The sequence below is a fragment of the Leopardus geoffroyi genome, chromosome D1 (assembly GCF_018350155.1).
Source record: "Leopardus geoffroyi isolate Oge1 chromosome D1, O.geoffroyi_Oge1_pat1.0, whole genome shotgun sequence".
Classification (NCBI taxonomy): Eukaryota; Metazoa; Chordata; class Mammalia; order Carnivora; family Felidae; genus Leopardus; species Leopardus geoffroyi.
This window is the reverse complement of record NC_059329.1, coordinates 21,895,169-21,919,168: the sequence shown is the minus strand read 5'-3', so window position 1 is coordinate 21,919,168 and position 24,000 is coordinate 21,895,169. Positions and strand designations below refer to the sequence as shown.

General features: G+C 38.7%; 1 protein-coding gene across 6 annotated transcripts in view; it reads right to left on the bottom strand.

Annotated features, from left to right (window-relative positions):
- CCDC15 (coiled-coil domain containing 15) overlaps window positions 1-16,510 on the bottom strand; it is a 97,081-nt gene extending 80,571 nt beyond the window's left edge. For 5 of the 6 annotated variants that reach the window (XM_045483338.1, XM_045483339.1, XM_045483337.1 and 2 more), the window contains exons 1-5: window positions 16,219-16,510; window positions 15,695-15,881; window positions 10,454-10,603; window positions 9,848-10,039; window positions 2,374-2,487 (exon numbers count right to left, since the gene is read on the bottom strand). In XM_045483338.1, coding sequence (XP_045339294.1) covers window positions 2,374-2,487; window positions 9,848-10,039; window positions 10,454-10,603; window positions 15,695-15,874 — 636 coding nt within the window. In that variant the 5' untranslated portion in view covers window positions 15,875-15,881; window positions 16,219-16,510. The remainder of the gene's footprint in view (window positions 1-2,373; window positions 2,488-9,847; window positions 10,040-10,453; window positions 10,604-15,694; window positions 15,882-16,218) is intronic. The other variant, XM_045483340.1, reaches the window with a different exon arrangement.
- Window positions 16,511-24,000: the final 7,490 nt, after the last annotated feature.

Genomic DNA, 24,000 nt, shown 5'->3' with positions numbered 1-24,000 from the left:
TCACACATCAAACATATGGAAGGAAATATGCTGGTAGGAGAATATATTAACTTTATAAATGACCACTTGTTCCTATACCAGCCAGTAACAATTTTAGGAGGCTTATGATTTTGTCTTAGTGACCCAACAGTGGGCAAGCAAGTATATCTTCTAACTGTACCTCCAAATCTGGAATAACAAAAACAACCAGACAGATTCTAAGGTCAGTAAAAATAAGTCTAACAAGGAAATGAAACAAGAGTTCAACCAGGTTACAGATTGTGTCCTTTCTGACTGGCAGATTTCCACTTCACAAAACTGAGGGGGTAGAAAACTATTCAGAATTGAGGGAACAACCACATACGTGATACAAGAAATGTGAAAATTTTCACTAATTTCTTAGATCATTCTCATTTCTATGGAGATATGTTTCCAATGTTCTAGCTGAAAAATACACATGTATTCTTTGGAAGCAATAAGCAGAAAGTCTGAATACATCATCATCATCATCATCATCATCATCATGAATTACATTTAAATGGCATCTTTGACATATAAAACTGGTTTATAGAAGGATGTTACCTCAGACTTAACCCTTCTCCCACTACTGGATAAGTATTTATTTCAGTACTTTTTCTGGAAAAGCATCAATTGAAAGGTTTGAACATATTCCACACAACATAAAATATCAGTCTCTAGGATCTGATAACCCTTTTTTTCTGGTTTGCTAGAATGTGTCCAATCACTTCATTCTAATACTACTCTGAAGTCAGTACTGGCACAAACTACAGTCGCCAAATCCATAGTATGAAAACCGTCCAAAAACCAAGCCACTGAGAAGTTTGGTACAAAAGAAATTCTATCTTGAGAGTCCTAACAAAGCAATGCTACAAAAGGGTAACCATACTAAACGTACCTGGGATGGAATGTCTTTTGTGATACACACCATATATTTATATATTTAACTATAAATATCTTACTATCACTGAAGAGGGAAACATAGATTAGTATTCTACAAATTACAAATACATAAAAGACAAATGTTTTTGATGGTTGTGTTGAGATACTTAACAAAAAATACAAAAACATTTTTATATATATTTATATATATATATATATATATATATATATATCCATTTCTTTCCAAAAACATACACACACACACACACACACACACACACACACACACGTATATACATAATCTAGAAAGCAAAACTAAGAAAGAACTAAGAGACAGAGGTGATGAGGGTCACAAAAAAAATAGAGAGAGTAAAAAAGATGAGATGGTCCATTTTACTAGATGCTTTCTATCAAAACTTGATATTCATGCCAAAATTAAGTACACACAGGAAAATACATGAGTTTATTTTTAGGATCCAAATCTGTGAAGGCTGAAATAAACAGCCACAGAACAATATCATTTTACAAGTATAGCCTTAAATATCCTTTTAAGTCTAGCTCTGCATCTATGTTCCAATTATTCACTCTAACCTTGTATTTCGAATCAAAAGAATTTCTTTTTAAATAATAACAGTATTGGGGCTCCTGGGTGGCTCAGTCGGTTAAGCGTCCGACTTCAGCTCAGGTCATGATCCCACAGTTCATGAGTTCAAGCCCCGCATCAGGCTCTGTGCTGACAGCTCAGAGCCTGGAGCCTGCTTTGGATTCTGTGTCCCTCTCTTGCTCTGCCCCTCCCCTGCTCATGCTCTGTCTGTCTCTCCCTCTCTCTCAAGAATAAACATTAAAAATTTTTTTTAAAATAATAACAGTACTGATTTTTTCCTAACTAGAAAGTAAAATATATACTTTATGGAAAATTTTTTAAATAGGGAAAACCAAGAGAAGAAAATAAAAATCACCTGTACTAACACTAACCGTAAATAATCAGTATTAACCTCTTGGTCCATTTCTTTCCAGGCTTTTGTCTCTGCACATAGTATTCTCTTCCCATTGCTTTATCTTTATTTTTTTATTGTTTGAAAAATATTCTACATTTATTTGCTTATTATTTGCTTCCCTGCTAGCACAGATGCTCCTGGAGGGATCTTTGTCTATCTTTTTTTTCCTGCTTCTAGAACAATGCTTGGTAACGACAGACATTCTTTAAACATTGGCTGCATAATTTTTTTTTTAATTTAGAATATATTGTATATAATTTTGTATCCTACTTTTTTCACTTAATTTTGTATCACAGACACTTCTGTCTTTAGATATTCTTTGAAAGCATATTTTTTTTACAATAGCTATATATGGATACACCATAATTTTTTAACCATTCCCTACCATTGGATATTTCAGGTTATTTCCAATTATTTTTACAGTTCTAAATAATGTTGAGATGTAAATAAATATTTATGTGTACTTTTTACAACAATTTATTAGAAATTAATTTACCTCTTGGTGGGGAAAGGTTTTTCTTCTACCATCTGGAAACACTGACACATTTTTTTTGTTCACAGTCTTAAATGATGCCAGTCGGTGACGAGCCTGTTTCATGGTTTGACTAAGCTGCCAAGGAAAGGGAAAAAAGAGCAAACAAAAACAGGCTCAAGTTTTAATACCAAATTCACTAAGTGTTCCAACAGGAAAACAGGCCCCTATTATTAAAAAATGCCAGACCTAAGACAAGAGGATTACCTGCAAAGGAGACTGTGGTTTGCTGACAGTACTTTTACAACATGACTTTCATTATTCTAAAATACTATTATTTCATAACTTGATTTAAGGGCTGTTATTCAAATCATTTTTCAACAACATATGCTTTGTATTAAGAATGTACACAAATGGGGCGCCTGGGTGGCGCAGTCGGTTGAGCGTCCGACTTCAGCCAGGTCGCGATCTCGCGGTCCGTGAGTTCGAGCCCCGCATCGGGCTCTGGGCTGATGGCTCAGAGCCTGGAGCCTGTTTCCGATTCTGTGTCTCCCTCTCTCTCTGCCCCTCCCCCGTTCATGCACTGTCTGTCTCTGTCCCAAAAATAAATAAACGTTGAAAAAAAAAAAAAAATTAAAAAAAAAAAAAAGAATGTACACAAAATATCAGAACCTAAAAGTTTTAATTAATAATTTAGAAATTATGAGCAAATACATTCTTTACCTCCTATCCATCTTCTCAATAAGGAGTTATTTCTTCGACTAGTCTTTGCATGCCTAATCACTTTTATCACTCCTTGCTAGAGGACTCCATTCCTAGTCCCTCTAAAATCCTTTTTTCCTGAATCCTTTTTACAAGAATCCCTTCTTCACCCCTAACATTTGAAACCTGTAGCTATTCAAAGTCTTTTCTCAAACCCCTCTTCTTCCAGAAAGTCTAAGTTAACTCAGAACACAAACTCCAACATCTCAACAGAACCCATTTGTTTCAAGTACTCTAAGTAACAGCTGATAATGAGTATTAACATTAAATACATTGACTTTGTGTTCATTCCTTACATCTACCAGGTCATTTCAGTAAGCACCTGTTTTGATCTCTTTTTCAGAAGAGCATAGACTATTTTATTTTTCACAAATCTGCACAGAATGTTCCCTTAAAGAAAATACAGAAATGAACAAAGTACCATGTTTTAGGCTAAGCACTACATCATGCAGAAAAAAAGCATATCCCTATACTACAAAGTAAAATTAAGGCAAAGTCCGGACCAGTTCCAACCAATCCAGTAAAAGTTAATGATATCAATTCTCCCTGGAAAGTAAATCATGACTATGATTCACAGATATAAATAACAAACACTTTGGTTTTTACTAATGGTGAGCTAGGGATAAAAACACTCTCACTACCGGTGCAGTTTCCCTACAGCATATCACCTGTTTTGTCCTGGCTTCTAAAGGTCTACACCTCTCACCAGAGAAATCAGCTTGAAACATTACTCTTTATTTTACTAAGAGGGGACTTATTTTTTTAAGAAAAATTTTTTTAATGTTTATTTTTTTTTTAATTTTTTTTTTCAACGTTTATTTATTTTTGGGACAGAGAGAGACAGAGCATGAACGGGGGAGGGGCAGAGAGAGAGGGAGACACAGAATCGGAAACATGCTCCAGGCTCTGAGCCATCAGCCCAGAGCCCGACGCGGGGCTCGAACTCACGGACCGCGAGATAGTGACCTGGCTGAAGTCGGACGCTTAACCGACTGTGCCACCCAGGCGCCCCTTTAATGTTTATTTTTGAGAGAGAGAGAGAGACAGAGAGCAAGGCAGGGAGGGGCAGAGAGAGAGGGAAACACAGAATCAGAAGCAGGCTCCAAGCTCTGAGCCGTCAGCACAGAGCCCAATGCGGGACTCAAACTCACGAACTGTGAGATCGTGACCTGAGCCTAAGTCAGTTGCTTAACCGGCTGAGCCACCCAGGCACCCCTAAGAGGAGGACTTCTAAATTTGGTTAGCAGAATGGCTAAAGGGATCAAGATGGAGGTAATCATACTATAAAAAGAGATATATGTACAGTTAAAGTTATAAAAAATACAGAGCCACAAATATGCCTGCTTTTACTCATTGCCAAGTATAGTAGATGTTATTGCCCTGCACAATGTGACCAAGGATTCAAAATAGCTGTTGTAACAGATTTAAAATAAGGATACATAATCTACATCTCCCAACAAGTCCAAACCTCTATTAGAGTCACAGATTGATTTTAGTCCCTTAAGCAGGATATTTCAACTGGTCCAGCAGTTGGAATATACGTTATAGTCTTTCCATTTCTCTGTCATTACCATAACCCTTCATCAAACCTCAACCCGAAAGCCCTTTCAAGGACCAGCTATGAGGACTGTAATAGGCTGACTAATGGACACTCAAAGACACCAGGTCCTGATCCCTGAAACCTATAAACGTTACTTTATAAGAAAAAAGGGGCTTTGCAGATATTATTAAATTAAGGATCTTAAGATGAGGAGATAATCCTGGGCTATCCATATGGGCCCTAAATGCCATCCCAACTGTCCTTATGAGAGAAATGGCAGAGGAAGATGTGGCATACAGAAAAGAAGAAGGTGATGTAAAGACAGAAGCAGTGATTGGTACAATGTAACCACAAGGAAAGGAAAGCCAGCAGACACCAAAAACTAGAAGAGTCGAGGAACAAATTTTCTCCTAGAATCTGTGGAAGAGACCCTGCTGATACCTTCATTTTGGCTCACTGAAACTGATTTTGGACTTCTGGCCTCGAGAACTTCAAGAGAATTAATTTGTCATTTCAAGTCGCTAAGTTTGAGGTAATTTGTTAACAGCAGACAAAAGAAACGAATACAAGGACCAAAGTCAATGTTCATAAGCATTAAACAAAAATATAGAAAATAGGGGAATTTTACAAATCAAATTATTAAGTGGGCCTCCCAAGCTATAGGCTCACCAATAACCTAGATCTTGCGTAAAAAGGCAGGCTGGGATAATGAAGATTCCTTATCTTACATGATGAACTAGGAAGTATGAGAAATCAGACACAGGAACTGAACCTAAAAGGTCCGAAGCTGGAGAAAAGAGGCTAAAGGAGCCATAAGTATGCCTAAGTTTCAGAGCTGTGATGATGAGAATACCAGTTAGTAGAAAAATTAAGCAAATAAGAGAGAAGCATATGTGTAGAGACAGGGAACACTCCCACTTTGCCTGGAACTGTCCAGGTTTAGCACTGAAGGTCTCATGTCCTCAGACAATAAGGAAGGTGGGTCACCCTATGAGAACAACTGAATCAATCAAGTTATTGATTAAATACTAGTTGTGAAGATCAAAGAACCTATGCTATTGTGATCACTGGAGCTACCTCAGAGCCAGAAAAACTCCTCTGACTCCTTAAGGGAGTTTCTGATTCTGCCATTATCATCCCATGCATGTTCTTGAAATAAAATGAAGTCTTGCAGCCAAAGAGCCTAACTCAAACAATAGTTTTCCAATGATAGATTAAGAAAACTTATCAGGTTATTTCACATTGCTTAAATCTTTCTTAATTACCAAAATTAATTGGTATTTCCAGCGTTGAAAAAGCTGGAAAGCCTGCATTACAAAGAGAGAATGAAAATAAAAAACAAGATAATAAAAGATTCAGTGAGAAATAAAAAGCTGAGATATCCCATGCTAGAAAATAGTGGTAAACTTAATAGTGTATTTAAAAAAAATTATTACATGGTGAGAATGAAACAATGATCAGCTGTTCATTGATTCCCAACCAAAATGAAGTTATCAAGGGACACAATAGAAACTCAATCCCTAGAGATAAATATCAGTCTGAACAAAAGCAGGGGGCTAGGCTAGTTCTATTTTATGGGAACACTTGAAATTTCTTCCAGTTTTATGATTATAGTGGCTAACTTTAGGTACCCAATCTTATCTATTTCAGAACAAGTAGGTAATACCAAGTATTATAAGTGAAGGCTGGGGTGGGGGTACAGAATAAGAGAGGTCCTAGCAAAATCACATGTTGGGGTACAGGGCCACATCCAGTTTTGAAGGCCATATTTGAAAAGAGCATATTTGAAAAACTAAATAGCATTCAGAAGAAATCAACCAAAATTATAATGACTGAAAGCATTAGGAATGTAAGAATCAAAAGAGAAAAATGGGGGGCGCCTGGGAGGCTCAGTTGGTTAAGCATCTGACTCTTGATTTTGGCTCAGGTCACAATCTCACAGTCATGAGATCAAGCCCTGTGTTGGGCTCCACGCTGGTCATTGAGCCTGCTTAAGATTCTCTCTCTCCCTCTCCTTCTGCCCTTCCCCCATGTGCACACACATGTGTGCACGCGCTCTCTCTCTCCCCCCAAAAAAGAAAAAAAGAGACAGAAATGATAGCTATAATCAAATATAATCAAATACCTAAAGTGTCTTAGAGATGACCATGGTATTTTATTTTCTATTACTTGAGAGTGCAAAACTAGGCCCAATGGGTAAAAATTATAGGAACATTTTGACTTAGTATATTGATAAAATACTTCTAATAATTTCAAGACTTCTAAAAATGAATAGCCTAAAAAGTGGTCAGTTGCTCAACAGTGGCAGTGTTTTAGCAGAAACTAGAGACAATATAAAAAGAATTCTTTAGAGAAAGAAAGGTTAGACTAGATAATGTATTTTCTTTTCTAACATTTAATTAAAAATGTAAATAAATTCAGGGGCGCTTGAGTGGCTCAGTTGGTTGAGCATCCGACCCTTGATTTCAGCTCAGGTCATGATCTCACAGTTCATGAGTTTGAGCCCCACAAACTCTGTGCTGATAGCACAGAGCCTACTTGGTATTCTCTGTATCTCTCTTTCTCTCTCTGCCTCTCTCTCAACAACAACAACAAAAAAGATAAACTTTTTAAAAAAGATTTTAAAAAATGTAAATAAATTCAAACATATTGGAAATGTCAAACATATAGTAGACAGAAGTTATATGAATCCCACATACACACCCAGTTTTAACATTATCAATTCCTGGCCCATCTTATTTTATCTATAATGCCTTACTTCACTTGACCCTTATATTACTTTGAAGTATACCCCAGATATCAAATCATTTCATCCTTAAGTATTTCAATATGTCAGATGAACTTTTAAAACCCTCCAGCTCCAGGATTCTATGGTTCTATCACTCCGTGGCACACGAAAACTGAAAAGTCCACCAATATTCAGAAAGTGAATTATATTCACCATTTACTCAACCACTTCTAGATAAATCAAGGGAGTTAGTGCTTGAACAATGCCTCACTGTCTAGTTCTTAGTGACATCTAGTGGATAAAAACTGCAACAGAGGAGCGACTGGGTGGCTCAGTGTCAAATTCTTGGTTCCTCTCAGATTATGATCTCATGTCTTGAGTTCAAGCTCTGCGTTGGGCTCTCTGCTGAGCCTGCTTGGAATTCTCTCTTTCTCTCTGCCTCTCCCATGCATTCGCACATTCTCATTCTCTCTCTCTCTCACTCTCTCAAAAATAACTTTTTAAAAAAAAAACAACTGCAACAGAAACAGTAAGATTGAAAAGCATCTAATGTCAAGATGCTGTTTGGGCAAAAGTTTATAGGCTTAAAGTAGTTTAGGTCACTGAACATTCTTTAGTAGTTCATCTTTTAAGAAAAAAACGGTAGGGGCGCCTGGGTGGCGCAGTCGGTTAAGCGTCCGACTTCAGCCAGGTCACGATCTCGCGGTCCGTGAGTTCGAGCCCCGCATCAGGCTCTGGGCTGATGGCTCAGAGCCTGGAGCCTGTTTCTGATTCTGTGTCTCCCTCTCTCTCTGCCCCTTCCCCGTTCATGCTCTGTCTCTCTCTGTCCCAAAAATAAATAAACGTTGAAAAAAAAAAAAAAAGAAAAAAACGGTATAAATTTTTTTTTAGTTTTGTAACATTTCAGGCTTTTCATAACCTGATTTTGTCCTATGTAACCTCAATTTTCTGTCATCCTCCTCTATAAACTATCAATCAGAAAGGTTCCATCACTTATTCCCAAATATACCAAGCTCATTATACATTCTACACTCTTAACTGTTCCTCCTATCTCAAAATTCTCTTCAATTCACCAATTCAATTCACCTTACCAATTCAAAATATACAACTCAATTCCACCTCTTCCAGGAAATATTTCCTTGGAATTGAAAAATTTTTGAAATTCCATAGTGCAGCTTTATCACCAAATATAGCAAATATCTCTATATTATTATCTAATAGATTGGAGTCTACCAGCTTTACATCTCGACTTGGAAATGTAAACCCCCATAAAGGGTCCCATTTCACATTTCATTCGTTCAATGTTTAAGAAACACAGTATATTCAAATATCTGTGAACTGATGTGTTCTACTTATATACTATACAGATGAAGTAAAATCCTCACTACGGCGGGATTATAGCCACAAGCACCACGAAGGCAACAACCTTGTCTGTTTTCATCAATGTTCTATCCCTTATACTTTATGAAGTGCCTGATTCAATAAATATTTGCTCAACAGATTGTTCATAACCTTAAAAAAGGAAAACAAAAATGATTTTTAAAATGATTACTACAAACCAAGCAATGGCAAGAAAAAGTCATAGTTTGGGCAAAGAAAAAAATTTTTTTAAGTATTTCAATATAATATATGCTTATAAAGCTTTCCCTAATTATACTAACAACTATACAATCCCTTCATACTTATGACCAAGCAAGTCAGCAGTTATGAAACTTTTATTTTTGCATAATCATCATTTTCTACACTTTTGCTCTCTCTCACTATCCCTAGATATGCATTTTAAATAAGATGAAGTATAATTCCCATAGCAGAGTTGAAGAATATGGTATCGAGTGGACAAAAAGCTCAGGTACACTAAGGAGAGTTGAGTGCACGGTCTCAAGTGATTTCAGCGGATGAACCTACTCATGGTGATTAATTTTTAAATAACAGATAATCAATTACTTAGGATATGTTACTTTTTTTTTTAATTCTATGTCAAGAGTTTACTATGTTATTACTTGACCTATAGATCTATTTATTGTGATTATCAGACTAAAGGACAGAAATGAGGAAAAAGAGACAAAAATAATGAATGAAGTGCCCCATATATGTACTGTACCTTTTTGCAATAGACGTTAGGAATCAGTTCTGTCCATATACCATAAACAATACTTACCCATAAACAATTCCAGTACAATTGGGAAAAAATCTATGTTCTTTAACTTAAAGCTCTTTCTCATAAGTTTTTAACTCTAAGAGTTTGGCAGCTTCCTTTAGATGATTCTAAATTGTCTTACCAAAAATAAATAAATTTAGAATATGTATAAAAAATAAACATCATTCCACTATTCCCCACTTTACAAAAGTAAAAAAAAGAAGGTAATTAAAAATGAAGTTGAGTAGGATACCTCCTAATCTCTACTTCATATTCTAGATATGGCATGTATCTAAAGAAAATCATAGGCATAAAATGAGTATGTACTTACAGCCTGGGCTTGTTGTTGGAGTAATTCATTCTGATTCTCTCTATCTTCTAGTCCATCCCCGAGCACCTGGGAAGGAGGTAACCTAGCACTTCCAATTGCAGCATTCAAGTTCTTTGGAAAAACACTTGTTCTTTTAGGAGTTAAATGTGCTGGATCTGAGGACTGCATGGCTATAGAGCCTTCTTTTTCTGCCTACACAAAGGAAGAAAGAGTGAGATTCTTCTAGTGAGATTCTACTCCGGGCCAGTACAATCAAATAATGCCTACAAGTGGCCCAAAAGACTTTAAATCAGGGTCAAGGATAGAAAGAGGAAAGCTTTAGCAAGCAATGAAACTAATATTTACCAGGCATCCCTAATGTGCTAATAATTTACCTATCAAATTCTCCTAACAACACTGTGAGACAAATATCATAGCCTCATTTTATAGATAAAGAAACTACAGTCCAGAGAAGTAATAGGCCCAAGGTGACACAGCTAGCAAGCAGCAAAGCCAAAATTCAAACCCAAATCCAAAATTCTGACATTGTTTTTGATTATTTGGTGAAAACAAAAAAATGAGTCAGAACAACATAAGAATAAAATATGGTTTCTCTTTTGAACTTACTGCTTCATAAGATCTCTGAAGCTGATGCTTTTTTCGCAACCTGATTTGTTGATTTACTCGGCGTTTGACTTGTCTCTGAAAATGCTTCAGAGCTTCTTGTTTTTTTCTTAGTTGTTCCTTTAGTTCTTCTTCAATCATATATGCTGAAGTCTTGAAAGATGAAAGAAAATAAACTTAAATGTCAGCAATTTTGCCTGTTAGGACTGTTTTAAGCACAAAGCTGTCAAGGTACAATCCCAACAAAATTATTCAGTTCTGTAATCCAAAATTCCCAGTATAGTAAGGAAATCACAGGAGTTCAGAAGCTGATAATCTAGACATAGCTACTGAGTACCAAGAACTCAAACCAAATCAAAAACTAAATATTGGAATTTTTGTACTCAAATCAAATCTTAATTTTTCATTGAATTGACAACTAAAGTTGCCTTCATTAATTCTTAATGAACCAATTCAAACCTATCTTATGTTACACATTTTCTAAAATGAATAAAACAGTCCAGATACACCAAATTGCTCACCGCTCACCAAATATGTCCTATTATAAAATGCCTTCACACTCAGATTTACGCTCCATTTTTAACCTTCCTGTCATCTCCATCTAGTAAAGTAAAGGTGGTACTCATTCTTTAAGACCATCTAATAACCAACCACCTTCCATAATTGGTTCTTCCTCTGAGCTTCCTATGCTATAGTACCTCTCATTCTTATTAACATTGAGTGTAATACTTCTCAACTCCCCCATTAGATTAGGCACACTGTGAGGGCAGGAAATGTATTTATCCTCTTTTGTTTCTCCTACAGTATATGACACAGAGCCTTGAATATAAAGGCACTCGATATTTGTGTAATGCTCAATTCTAAAACACATTCTAAACGATCTAGAACATTTTATCCCATTTGAATCCCTAATCAGTATTCACTTCCTCTGAATGCTTTGAATAACAACCACAGGCATAATTAAAAGCAGTTACTTTTTTTTTAGAGAGAGAGAGAGCACAAGCAGGAAAAAGGAGCAGAGGGAGAGAGAGAATCTTAAGCAGGCTCAATGCTCAGCACAGAACCCAACTCGGGGCTTGAACCCACAACCCTGGGATCATGACTTGAACTGAAACCAAGAGTCAAACGCTCAACCAATGAGCCACCCAGGTGCCCCAAGCAGTTATTGTTATTAAAGATCTATTACAAGACAAGCACTTTAACCACATTATATCACTAAATCCCTAAACCTACCTCCAATAGAAGATATTCTTATTCTTTATATTAAAGATGAGGAAATTGGGGCTCAGAAAGATTCATCTTTAGCCCAAGATCCTACAGCTGGCAAGCAGCAGAGCTACAAGTCTGTCTGACTCCAATACTTATGCCCTATACTGTTACTGCTTGTCTCTTGACTATGTCTCTCTTTCATAAGGGATCTTCAAATAAATAAAATCATACTCCTATCCAGCCCTTCTTCTAACACAGTGATTCCAAATTCTAATTCAGAAAAGTGCCTCAAATATTTCATAAGGCAGTCATTAACTCTCAAAATGAAAAGAATTTAAATTCCAATAAAAATTACATTTTCCAAGAAGTCTATCCCATATTCTACACAAGTATATACCATAGGAATAGAGTGTACAAAACAAATATCAAAGAACAATTGGGTAAAATAATTCCAAAGGAGAGATATATGTAGTAAAGACTGAACAACTGACCAAAATTAACTCAGGCTCCAGAAAATTAAAGCCATCCTGCCTCTTTTACGTCCATTGTCTGTCTGCCCCCTCTTTTACCCCCATACTGAGATTATTGAACATCTTATTAGTGTATGACTGATTCCAAATTGTGAATCTCAACTGTAAACCAAAGGTAAGAGTATACCATATTTTAGAAACATATTTTGCTCAGCAAACACCATTTTATAAGGCAATCAGAACCCAAGAACATTGTCTCAGATTCTGGGACATTAAGAGATTCCCAGAGTCAAATAAATTTGAGAAATACTGGCTTAAGCAAAAATAAATATTGTTTCAATTGTACAACTAATTCCTCATAGACATAGACTTTTTGTACCCTAAGGACTATCCAAGGGGACAATATAGAAAGAAGTGTTTCTCACAACAAACAAAGAACATTTTTGGATAATTCACGTATGATGAAACTTATGTTTAGTATTCACAGTAGTCTCCAAAGATGATCTCCCCTTCTCCCCACAGTGAATCAAGCCTCCCAGTATCAATGCTCTTGTGTAATAATCTCCCATACTGATTGTAGTCTGGCTCTGTATATATCCAACAGAATGAGGCAGAAGCATTGGCTCCATGACTTCTCAAGCAAGGTCTTAAAGCAACTTCCACCTACAGCTCTTGGAGTGCTCACCCTAGGGGAAACGAGCCACCATATAAGAGTTCTACCCTGAGACCACCATGCTGAAAGGAAGCCCAAACTAGCCAGGTAGAGAAACCATGTGGAAAGAGAAAGCATCCAAGCAAGCCCGCAGCCATTTTAGTCATCCTAGCCCAAGTGCCAGACATGTGAGTGAGAAAGCCATCCTGGACATCACAGCCCAGTAGATGGCCAGATGAAGAGGAAACAAGAAATCCAACCAATAGCCAGAATCCAGTAGAGTTGTCCCAGACATCTCCAGCTATTTCAGCTGTCTCAACCGAGAGGCTTCAGACATTCTGTTGTAGACGAGCCATCCTCACTGCGCCCTGTTCTAAATCCTGACACACAGTATAATTTGCTTTAAGCCACTAACATCTAGGGCAGTTTGTTATACAACAACAGATAATCAGATAAATTATAAAATAATGCGACAGCCATATATGCTGATAGAATAGCAGTGTCCTTTGATGCTAATTTAATTAGTGGAAGGGGAGGTCTGAAGCTATGGTATTCTTAGGAATCTCAATGGCTCCTTGAAACTTTGAGAACAAAAATGATTAAGAGTTTCCCTTTAAAATAAGCATGTATTAGGTCTACCACACTTTAAAAGTAACTATTCAGCATTTATTCTGAGCTGACAGAAGCTGCATCTGTCAATAAGGGTAGATTCCCCAGACTATATATACTAAATTGGTAAAGAGTTCTAGGAAATGCTTGATCAAATTGCCATTGACTGGTACTGATCAAAATTTTTTAAGTGAGGGAAAGGAGACATATATTTTCCAAGACTAATATTTTGAGTTAAAGTTTGGGAACATGAGACTAAATTCTTTTTAACATAGAAAAAGAAAATTCTGGTGGTTTTTAGGCATTTTGATGCTACATTACAAAGATGCCAGGGGCGCCTGGGTGGCTCAGGCGGTCAAGTGTCCGACTTCAGCTCAGGTCATGATCTCATGGTTCGTGGGTTCCAGCCCCGCGTCAGGCTCTGTGCTGACAGGTCAGAGCCTGGAGCCTGCTTCGGATTCTGTGTCTGCCTCTCTCTCTGTTCCTCCCCTGTTCTCACTCTGTCTCTCTCACTCTCTCAAAAATAAATAAAGATTAAAAAGAAACAAAGATGCCATAATTTGAGCAATGAAAACGAGGTGTCAATAACTTAAATACCAAAATACCTTTGTACCAAACCTTATTAACTCTTCTGGGGTGTTTCTTACACTTATCCCTTTTCATTCCTACTTCAACCACCCTTTTTTAAAGCTTTCCCTTTCTATTCCTTATCATGAAACAAGTCCTGATGCCATACTTCATGGCTAAATTGTTACAATTATATCCTAATTCGTCCCCCAGAAGCCAATCTATATCTCACCTCAAAAAATTTTTGAAGCAATTAACCTAGTCAAAACATTGTTTTACCATATTTGTCTGTAAATATTACACAATGAATGAAATCAATCCCTTATCCAAGATTTCCCTACAGCTGTGGTTCCCAACAGCTCCTATTTTCCACAATCCCACTACACATCCTCTCCAATCAATCTAATCTACCCTTAGAATCCTGAATATACCTCCCTCACTTCCTATTCTCCCCATTCTCCTTAATTGGAGAATCTTCCTCCTTCTTTGATTACCTAATTTCTTCATTAAGCTTGCCTGTATCACATCAACCCAAAGTCCTACCTTTCTTCCTTAAGTATCATAGCACTTAATCATATACTACTTAGACACTTCAAATCCTTTCTGGAAATAGGCAGAAGAGGAATAAATGAATACATATAAAAAAATAAAATGAATATATGAAATTGCTTTGTTTTTTAAGATTTACTTTAAACATGTCTCATTTCTTCTCTGAGATCAAGGACCACTCATATTTTTCGTCTCATGTTCAGCATTTTGTCTATATGTGCAGAATACCCTCACACAATTTGTGCATTCCATAAATACTTACCAAGTGCTTATATTTATCAGGCACTAAGACAAAGTTGGGAATGGTAAAAAATGAGATTTTTTTTTTCCCTTGTGCTCTGGAAGCTCACACTCCATCAGGAAAAGTAGACATGCATGCAACTTACTATAAATATAATGTGGTAAGTGCCACAATAAAATTCCAACAAATAGCTAAGGGGCACAGTTTGGTGAAAGACTATCAAAAACCTTCTTACAAAATTGTCCTCCTGCGCTAATTAGTACATATGAGAGTTATTATGGAAATAGGCGTACATGTAAACTTTGCAAAAGTTTCCCTTCACCTGAAATGTGCTTCCCTACGATCTATACTTACAGCATTTTCATTTCTTAAGGACTAACATAGGCTATATTTCCACACTCATTCATTCCACAAATATTTCCTTAAGACTTAGTATATGACAGGAATGAACAAAATATAAAGGTCCGTGTCTTCCTGGAGTTTATAGTTAAAACTTCCTCAGGATCTCAGTCAGAATTAATCTCTTCTTTCCTTATTCTCTTACTGTATCTGAATCTTACAGAATCTCTATCACACACTTACCATAACTCTAAACAATCAATTCATGTTAAATTAAGCGTGGCAACTGTCATCCCTACTAGCTGCAGGGTGTCCAGAAGATACAGAGAGTGCCTATGTCTTGTGCACAGCAAGCAATCAAGAGTTTGTGAAATACAGTTTTGGCAAATACATGTTTGTTCCACAATCCTAAGGCAAGAACATAACTATTTATAAAAGGACATCCCCCAGACAGTTCATCTTTAAGCACCAGGGATTAGAGAAGGCTAATATGAAGAAGAAGAAAAAACAAAAAACAAACAAACAAACAAAAAAAACAACAAAGAAACAAACAAACGAACAAAAACAGGGGAGGAACCCCACCACATCTGCATCAAACTGACACTCACATATGCTGGGACTTCCGAACTATCTGGCAAGGCAGGTTCCACCCAGGCCCCAACTGGCACTATAGCCTGGTTCCTTTCGGCCAGCACTGCCAACACGTCCTTGCTCTTCAGGGGGTTTAAAGCCAGGGGCAACCTTGCGGCATTTCGAGGCTTCTTGAGGGGGGCCATCCTTCCTGGCATGTGACCCCTGGATAGGAGAAGCTTAAAATCTTCAAGCGACTGCGTTAAAAGCTCAATCTCCTAATCCATCAGCCACAGGCTCCTGGAAAGGAGAGAAACCTGGGAGGAGGCAGTAAGTAGCCTGACAGACAGTCGAAGAACAAGAATTCTGGAGAAGGAAATGCGAAGAAATGAAAAGCGTTAAGTTTTAAAGACTGCCTTGTGCAAAGAATGGGGATGAGAGGGGAGAGAAAAGGGATCTACTGAGGGAACGAAGACTGTGCCCACTGGTGGCACCGCGAGGAAAGGGAGGAACGACCGTAGCAGCCAGAGAGGAAGGGGGCTGGTAGGGTCGGGGTGGGAACCTGGGTCTGAGGCTGAGTCCAAATAACTGCTATCCGGTTATGGAGGGAAGCGATGAATGCCGGGGAGTCCCGAGCCAGATAAAAGCCTGTTTCTTAGGCCTCGGGGGTCCCACTCCTGCTGAGATAGCACCGACCAAGCACCGGTGCACAGGTCGCCACACATTCAAACTACTCGGGATTCCTAGGTAACCGCCTCCAGCAAACCGCCACTTTCGGGAGGGCCGCCGGGCCCCGCCCAGTCCGGCCCCGCCCTTCGGTGGCCATGTATCGGCCCCTTCCGGTCTTGCGTTCCCTCCCCGGGGATGGGAAGCGTAAGGGGCGGGACTTCGAGCTCCGCGGCAACGTCACTTCCGCTCCATGTCTCACTCAGGGGGCGGGGTTTGTGAAGGCGCGAGGAGCGGGGCGGGGACGAGTGGTTTCGCGGAGCTGCCGAGTGATGCGGGAGTTAAGGTGTGTAAGGCCCCTGGTGCAGAGATGGAGACCAGCACAAAACCTGCGGGAAAAGGTTACGTTGAACTGAAGAGCGCTGACTCAGAGGGCCAGGGGTCCCAATAGAGAGAAGCAGGGGAAAAGAATGGAAAAAACTGGGTCTGACAGAGCTTTCCTCCAGGAACAAACTAAACTAACAGTAAATCATACCCATCCTGTGTACACATCATTACGTTTATAAGGCTATTTAATACATATTCTTATATTTGAACAGCGCAGCCTCGTGAGTGGTCACCCTCTCTGCTCCAAGCTCTACTATAATTCTGGGGCACTTCATTACGTGAAGTACCTATTCATTCGTTCATTTAACATATTGAAAGCTTTTTATATATCAGTACTGTTCTGGGCACTGGAAATATATAGCAGTGAAGAAAACAAATATCCCTTGTTCACGGAATTTGTAATATGATGAGAAGTAACTGAATAAACACATGAGTAAGTAAATGTGCCTGAGGCTGATGAATACTGGAGAGTAAGAGCAGAGAAAGAAGATAAACAGTGTACTGGAGGGGAAGTGAAATTTTAGATAGTATGCCTAAGAAGATTTCACTGAGGTACTATTGAGCAAAGGCTCCAATGCAAACCTCCATGAGATAATGGAACAAGCTACTGTGATCTTCAAAGGAGAGTTAAGTGTTCCAGGTAGAGGGAACAGCAAGTACAATCACTCCAAAGTGGGTATCTGTCTGGCTGTGAAACAGCAAGGAGGCTAGCGTGACTGGTACAGAGTGAGATGGGGAGAGTGTTGATATAGGAAGTCAAAAGTTAGGGGGTGGGCAATTATACAAAGCATTGTAAGCCATGGAAAGGCATTGAGATGGAGGGTTTGAGCAAAGGAATGCCATAATGTGACTCAATTGTTTTTTCTTTAAATCACTGTGGATACCATATTGAGAATAGACTGAGTGTGGCAGAAGTATAAGCAGTAGGCCAATTAAGAGGCTATTCCAGTAATCCCAATAGGAGATTATGATGTCTTGGATCAGGGAAGTAGTGGTAAAGATGGTGAGAAGTAGTTGGATTCTGAATATACTTGGGAGGCAGAACTTTCAGGACCTGTTGAAAGTTGGGATATGGAGTGTGTGTGTGTGTGTGTGTGTGTGTGAGAGAGAGAGAGAGAGAGAGAGAGAGAAGAGTCAAGAAAAATTCTAGTGATTTCATCCTGAGCAATTGACAGGATGGAGTTGCCATTTTACTCAGCTGGGGAAAATGGTGGAAGGACTAGGTTTGGGAGAAAGATGAGGAGTTCAGTTTAAGTTTTGTTTAATTGACATCTAAGATATGATAGAAGTATGATAGAAGTATCTGCAGTTCATAGGAGAGTTCTGGACTAGAAATATAAACTTGGGAGTTGTTAGCTTATAAATTTAAAGCCAGGAGATGAAATGAAATCATCAAGGGAGTGAATTATAGACAGATAAGAGATCTAAGGACTGAGCCTTGGAGTATCCTAACAATAAAGAGGCTAAGAAGGGGAGAGGAATGCAGAAAGAGGGAAGGATCAGCTAGTAAGCAAGGGAAGAAAACCAAGAATGTGTGATAGCTTGAAATCCAAGTGGAGGAAATGTTTCATTGAAGAGAACAGACCATCGTGTTAAATCCTGCTGATAACTCAAATTGGATAACTAAGAATTGACTATTGGGTTTAACAATGTGGTCATTGATGACTTTTAAAAGAGCAGTGTTTTTGGAGTAGTTGGAGAGTATAAGCCTGATGGAGTAGACTTAAAAGAGAAGGGAAGGAGGAATTGGAGACAGCAATTTTAGACAACCTTTTCAATGGGTTTTGTTGTAAAGGGACATAGAGAAATGGGTAGCTGAAAGGAAAGATAGAATCGCAAGATGATTCTTTAAAATCACAGCACACATTTTTTTGTTGTTGGGAATTATCCAGTAGATAGGAGAAAGCTGACAATGCAGGAGAGAGATGGGAAAATGTTTGCATCTGAGTCCTTAAGTGGGCAAGAGGGAATGACCTTAGATAGCAGGAGGAAAAGTTCATTATAACAATAGCAGGGAAAGCAGACTATATACTGGTAATTGGGTAAGATAGTGGTGGGAGTTGGGGAAGTTCTCTTCTAACTGTTCCATTTTCTCTGTAAAATAGTATTGTAGTCAGCCTACAAGATAGCCTCTGATGTTCTCCACCTCCTGGTGTTCACACCCTCTGTAGTCCACTTTTACACTGTACCAGGGTTGGTCTGGTGACCAATGGAATATGGCAGAAGTAATGATATATCACATCAGATATTAGGTTGTAAAGATGCTGTATTATGTCTCTCTCTTTCTCTCACTTGTTCCCACTCTCTCTCAGATCACTTGCTCTGAGGCCATTTATGTCACAAGCAGCTCTATAAAAAGGCCCACATGGCAAAGTACTTCTGCCAACAGCCCTGTGAATGATCGTGAAAGTGGATCCTTCAGCCCCAATCAAATATTCAGAGACTATTGTCTTGGCCAACAACTTGACAGCAATCTCATAAAAGACCTCGAGCCAGACTATGCACCCAGAAACTGTGTGAGATAATGTTTGTTGTTTTAATATGCTAAATTTGGATTAGAAAGTGATAACTAACACAGATAGGAAGCAAGTTCACCAATTAATAGTATAGAGGAAGAAATGTTGGAGGTCTGAAGAAGGAAAATAAAGTACAAAATAGTTGTCCAGAAAAGTAAAATCAGAGACCTGTACAATTGCTAGATGGCTGTGAGGACCCATGTGAGATTCATGATTATGAATCTAAAGTGAGACCAGTCAGCATTGTTGATTGTTTTTCTTCAATTGAATGGTTACAGGCAACAGTAGTAGAAAAATTAATTTTAACCAGGGTTGAGGTTTTACCAAAGTATTACTATCAGGCAAGAAATGAAGATTAGGGAGTTGAAGAGAGTTGAAGATTAGTGCAAGGAAGTAATTAAATGACTGACCATGGAACTTAAAATAGGTAATGTGGAACAGAAGGACAAGTGGGATGTAAGGGGCACTGTGAAGTTAGTAGGATCAAGAGATTAAAGGCTCCAGTGGAGATCTAAGGTTTGTTAAAGCAGGATACTGGAAAGAATGCACCGAAAAGATAAGAGGGGGGATGCTTGAAACTGAGAGTATGGAGACACTGCAGATTGGTCCTGTCAAAGTCTATGGTGGAACCAAGAGGAAGATTAAAAAACAAGATCATAGAACTTCTAGTTGCTTCTAGTCAAGCACTGGTTGAAATGTTCCCAAGGTTATCAAAATCACCAAAATATATGACAAGAATAGTGTTGGTGAGAAACAGGAACAACAGTCTTCAGGGAATTTTAGTAGACAAGAATAACTTGGAAAGCAGTGAGTGGTATGGCCTAACAACATTAGATTCAAAGTGAGGGGCGAAGCTAAGGAAAAGGAGGGAGAATGGTTTATAAATAACCAAGTAGCAAGAAGGTAACCTGTTCCACCTCCACCCAGATGGGCAAGGAACAGAAAAAAGCCACCCCTTGAGGCACCTGGGTGGCTCAGTCAATAGGGCATGCAACTCTTGATCTTGGGGTTGTAGGTTCAAGTCTCACGTTGGGTGTAGAGATCACTTAAAAATAAAATCTTAGGGGCACCTGGGTGGCTCTGTCAGTTAAGCATCTGACTCTTGGTTTCAGCTCAGGTCATGATTTCACAGTTTCATGTATTTGGCCATACTTGGGATTCTCTCTCCCTCTCTGCCCTTCCCACACTTGTGCTGTCTCTCCCAAAATAAATAAATAAACTTAAAAAAAATTTTTTTTTAAAGAAAACAGCCATTTCCCTGAGAGGGCCAGAGCGAGATTGATGTGTATTCCTACACACACACACAGAGCCTTCAACACTGGGGAGAGTGTGATTAGGTAGCTCCTTGCTCTCTCTAACTCTCTCTCTACCTCAAGGTCTATGCATCCCACCAGCAGTTGTGCCAGTGGTTTCATATGAATCTGTACTCTTGTGATGTCCACAGAGCTCACATCTTGAGCTCTCCTCCCATTTTCTGACCTTTTCACGTGGTTTATCTTCTCAATGGCTGGAGTTCATTTCTCAGCAAAGAGATCTGTTTGCTCAGGAACATCTGTTTTCTTCAGAAACTTAAAAGAATGAGTGTTTCTGGCACCAGAGTCTTGAGGTCCTATACCCCAGAACTCACCAGAGCTGAATTATCTCTGATGTATATGGCTGGGGGATCCCTGGCCATCTCTGCACAAAGCCCTGAGTCACTGGGTCCTTGGCAACAGTCCACTCCACACAGAACCAATTGTTTGATGAGCAGTAAGAGGCAATTTGCTGTTTGTTTGCCACTGTGCTATTTGTGCCTGACTGACCCACACCGGTAACAAATCAGAAAACTTGATCACCAGTTAGTCCAAAGAGCCTACCTCAAAGAGATGGGAAACCTGCCTATTCCACTCTCATGGGGTCTGGATGGGATCTGGATGGGATCTAGATGTTGGGAATTCAACCCCAGGCAGCTGAATCATGCCCACTTTCACTCTCTTGCCCAAACTTAAGTTGGATTTCCCCAGGACTAACCAATGTTCTGGGCTATTTCCTGAAAGTAGACCATAGGACTGTCCTTCTTCGATCTTCCTCCTCGTTAGCCACCTCTCCAAATAACCTTCCTAACTGGTATATAATCTGTGAGGGTCCTTCTGCTTGCCTACACAGACCAGGTTTTTGTAGCAACAATTCATTGTAAATGGCACCAGTAGCAGATCACTCAGTTGTCTCAATAGCATCTGCCATACTGATCTTTGCAAAAGATTCTCTAATTTTATCATGGATACAGAAGTCTTTTCTCCTTTCTCTTGATGAGTGATTTAAAAAAAATTAACATAGCAGTCTCAGCGTCTCTCCACGGTATCAAATACTCTTCTAGGATGGACACAGGGATGCACTTCCCAGATCCCGCTTCAAGGAAGGACTTGCTGGCTCAGCTTTGGGGAATGTTGTCATTTTTCCAGCTGTCAGCTCCTTCAGGGACTGCTTTGGCTCCAGATTGTTGCCCTGCCTTCCCGTTGAGGAACAGCCATATCCAGTGACTGACCGATATGGGGATATAAAGGCCCAGAGGTTTCTGCCTAAGTTGGAACAACTCTGATGGGTCATCATTTCAGCTCCAGAGCTCCCTGTGGGGTCAGCTGAGGCTGCCTGGCCCACATCACGGCTTGACTTCTCCCTTGCCCACTCCTAGTCCATCCTCCTTTCCACAGGTGTCCATCTCAGGCACACTCCCTGATAAACATCCTGGACAGGAAATTTTGTCACAGAGTCTACTTCCTAGAGAACCCAACTCTGACAGCCTCTGAGGGTTGTTAGGCCTCAGACATCGAAGCCCTGGCAGCTCTCAGACCATCTAAGTCCTAGTGCTAAAACCCATAGACTTCTGATCATTATTCTTTTCTTTTTCATCAAAGACACCTGCAATATTTCAAGGATAAGGTCTAACCACAGTTAAAGTCCTTCTTCCTATTCCCTGTTGACACGTTGTAGCCTCTGGATTAAGCTAACTCTCAAGACTTTCTCTAGATAGCCTCTAGACTTTGTAAATATGTGAGCTAATGAAGCTCTTGTTAATGCCAATTTGCATTAGGTCTTATACTGTTGGTAACATAAAGAGCTCTGAGATACGCAAAATAGAGGGAGTCAGTTGGTCAAGAGAGGAGAACAGAGCAGATAAGCAGAAAGATTTAGAGAACCTACAAAAATTGATTCCAGAAACTGCCCCAGTGTTTGAGCTCTCCTATTCCAGATCCATGCAATATGCCTCTCCTCTGATGGCAACTTCATGGGGATATCTGTTCTGTGAAGCCAGAGAAGTTTCACTAAGGACACTGCTTTAACATAAAGCAGATTTGGCCAAAATGAGTTTAATCTATCTATAAATTTTTATCTGTATTATCCACCATACTTTTGACTGTTTTAGAAAATGTACTCCTAAAATATAAAGGTTGCAATCATTAAACATACTTTAAAAATATGTCGCAGGTTCTTAAAGTATGTCAAAAGAAGAATTTTAAATATGTTTTCTAGAATAAGTAGCAAAGGACTCAAGGTAACTATTTGGAGAAAAACCAAGCCATTGATTTTTGTGTGTTCTGTTTTGATTGTTAATAATTCACTATTAATAGTCACATTTTCTGCATCCCAAACTTCTAGGGACAGCACATTAGCAGTCTAGAGAACAGAGCTTTGGATACAAACTTGGATTTATATTCTAGCTCGGCAATTGACTGTCTGTGGTCAAATCACATAATCTGAGTCTTTGTTTCTTCATTTGTAAAATGGGAGCAATCAGGATTTTTCTGTGAGAATTCAGTAATATATATGAAATACATGATATATAATAGGTTTTCAATAAATGCTTATTTTTTTACTTTTTTTATTATTTTTTTTTTTTAGGAATCAAGATAGAAGTCATCTCTTCTACCTTTAGAAGATTTTGATTTGTCTGCCCAAGCCTCCCTTCTATTTTGAAGTAGGTAATAGACTGCCCCACCTCTGACTGTGAGGTTAGGCACATGGCTAAGCTGGGGTGGTATTCTATTCTGGTTATAATGATTGATCCAGAGCTGTGCATGTGACACAGGCTAAACCAACCACAGTCCTTCACCAAGATTTTTTTAAAACTAGCTTCATCTAAAATATCTCTGGATGACAAGAAGCACGGTCCCATATGTTAACCACTAGCTACATGTGGCTATTTAATTTTAAACTATTTAAAATTAGATAAAAAGTATAATTCATATAATTATAAAATTTATAATTCATATAATTCAGTCCCACTAGCCACAATGTAAAGTACTGAATAGCCATGGGTGACTGATAGCTACTATACTTCACAATGCAGATACAGAACATTTCCATCATCACAGAAAGTTATGTTGGACAGCATTGATAATCTATAGAATCTGGCAACCATCAAAAACTATAAGAAGGTTTGAGAAAATGAAGCTGACACCAAGAGCTAAGCAAGGGATGAGTAATAACCAAAATGGCTTTTAAGTATCTTAATTCCAATTATTCCAGCTCCCTTCAAGATTTTGTTACACGGTACAAGAAATTTTTCCCTTTTTGCCTCAAATAGTTCACATTGAACTATCACAGCCAAAAAGTCTTGACAAATCAAGACAGCAAACCAGATGCAGAATCCTGGAGGGCTAACTTGGGCAAAGAACTCTGAATAAGACAAAGCTGAACCCTACAAGTACCCCAACAAGGGGTGAAAACTTTGGCCTGTCTTCAAGGTCACCTTCCCTATAAGGAGTCCTCTTTTAAGAAAATTTGTTTCTCCCCCT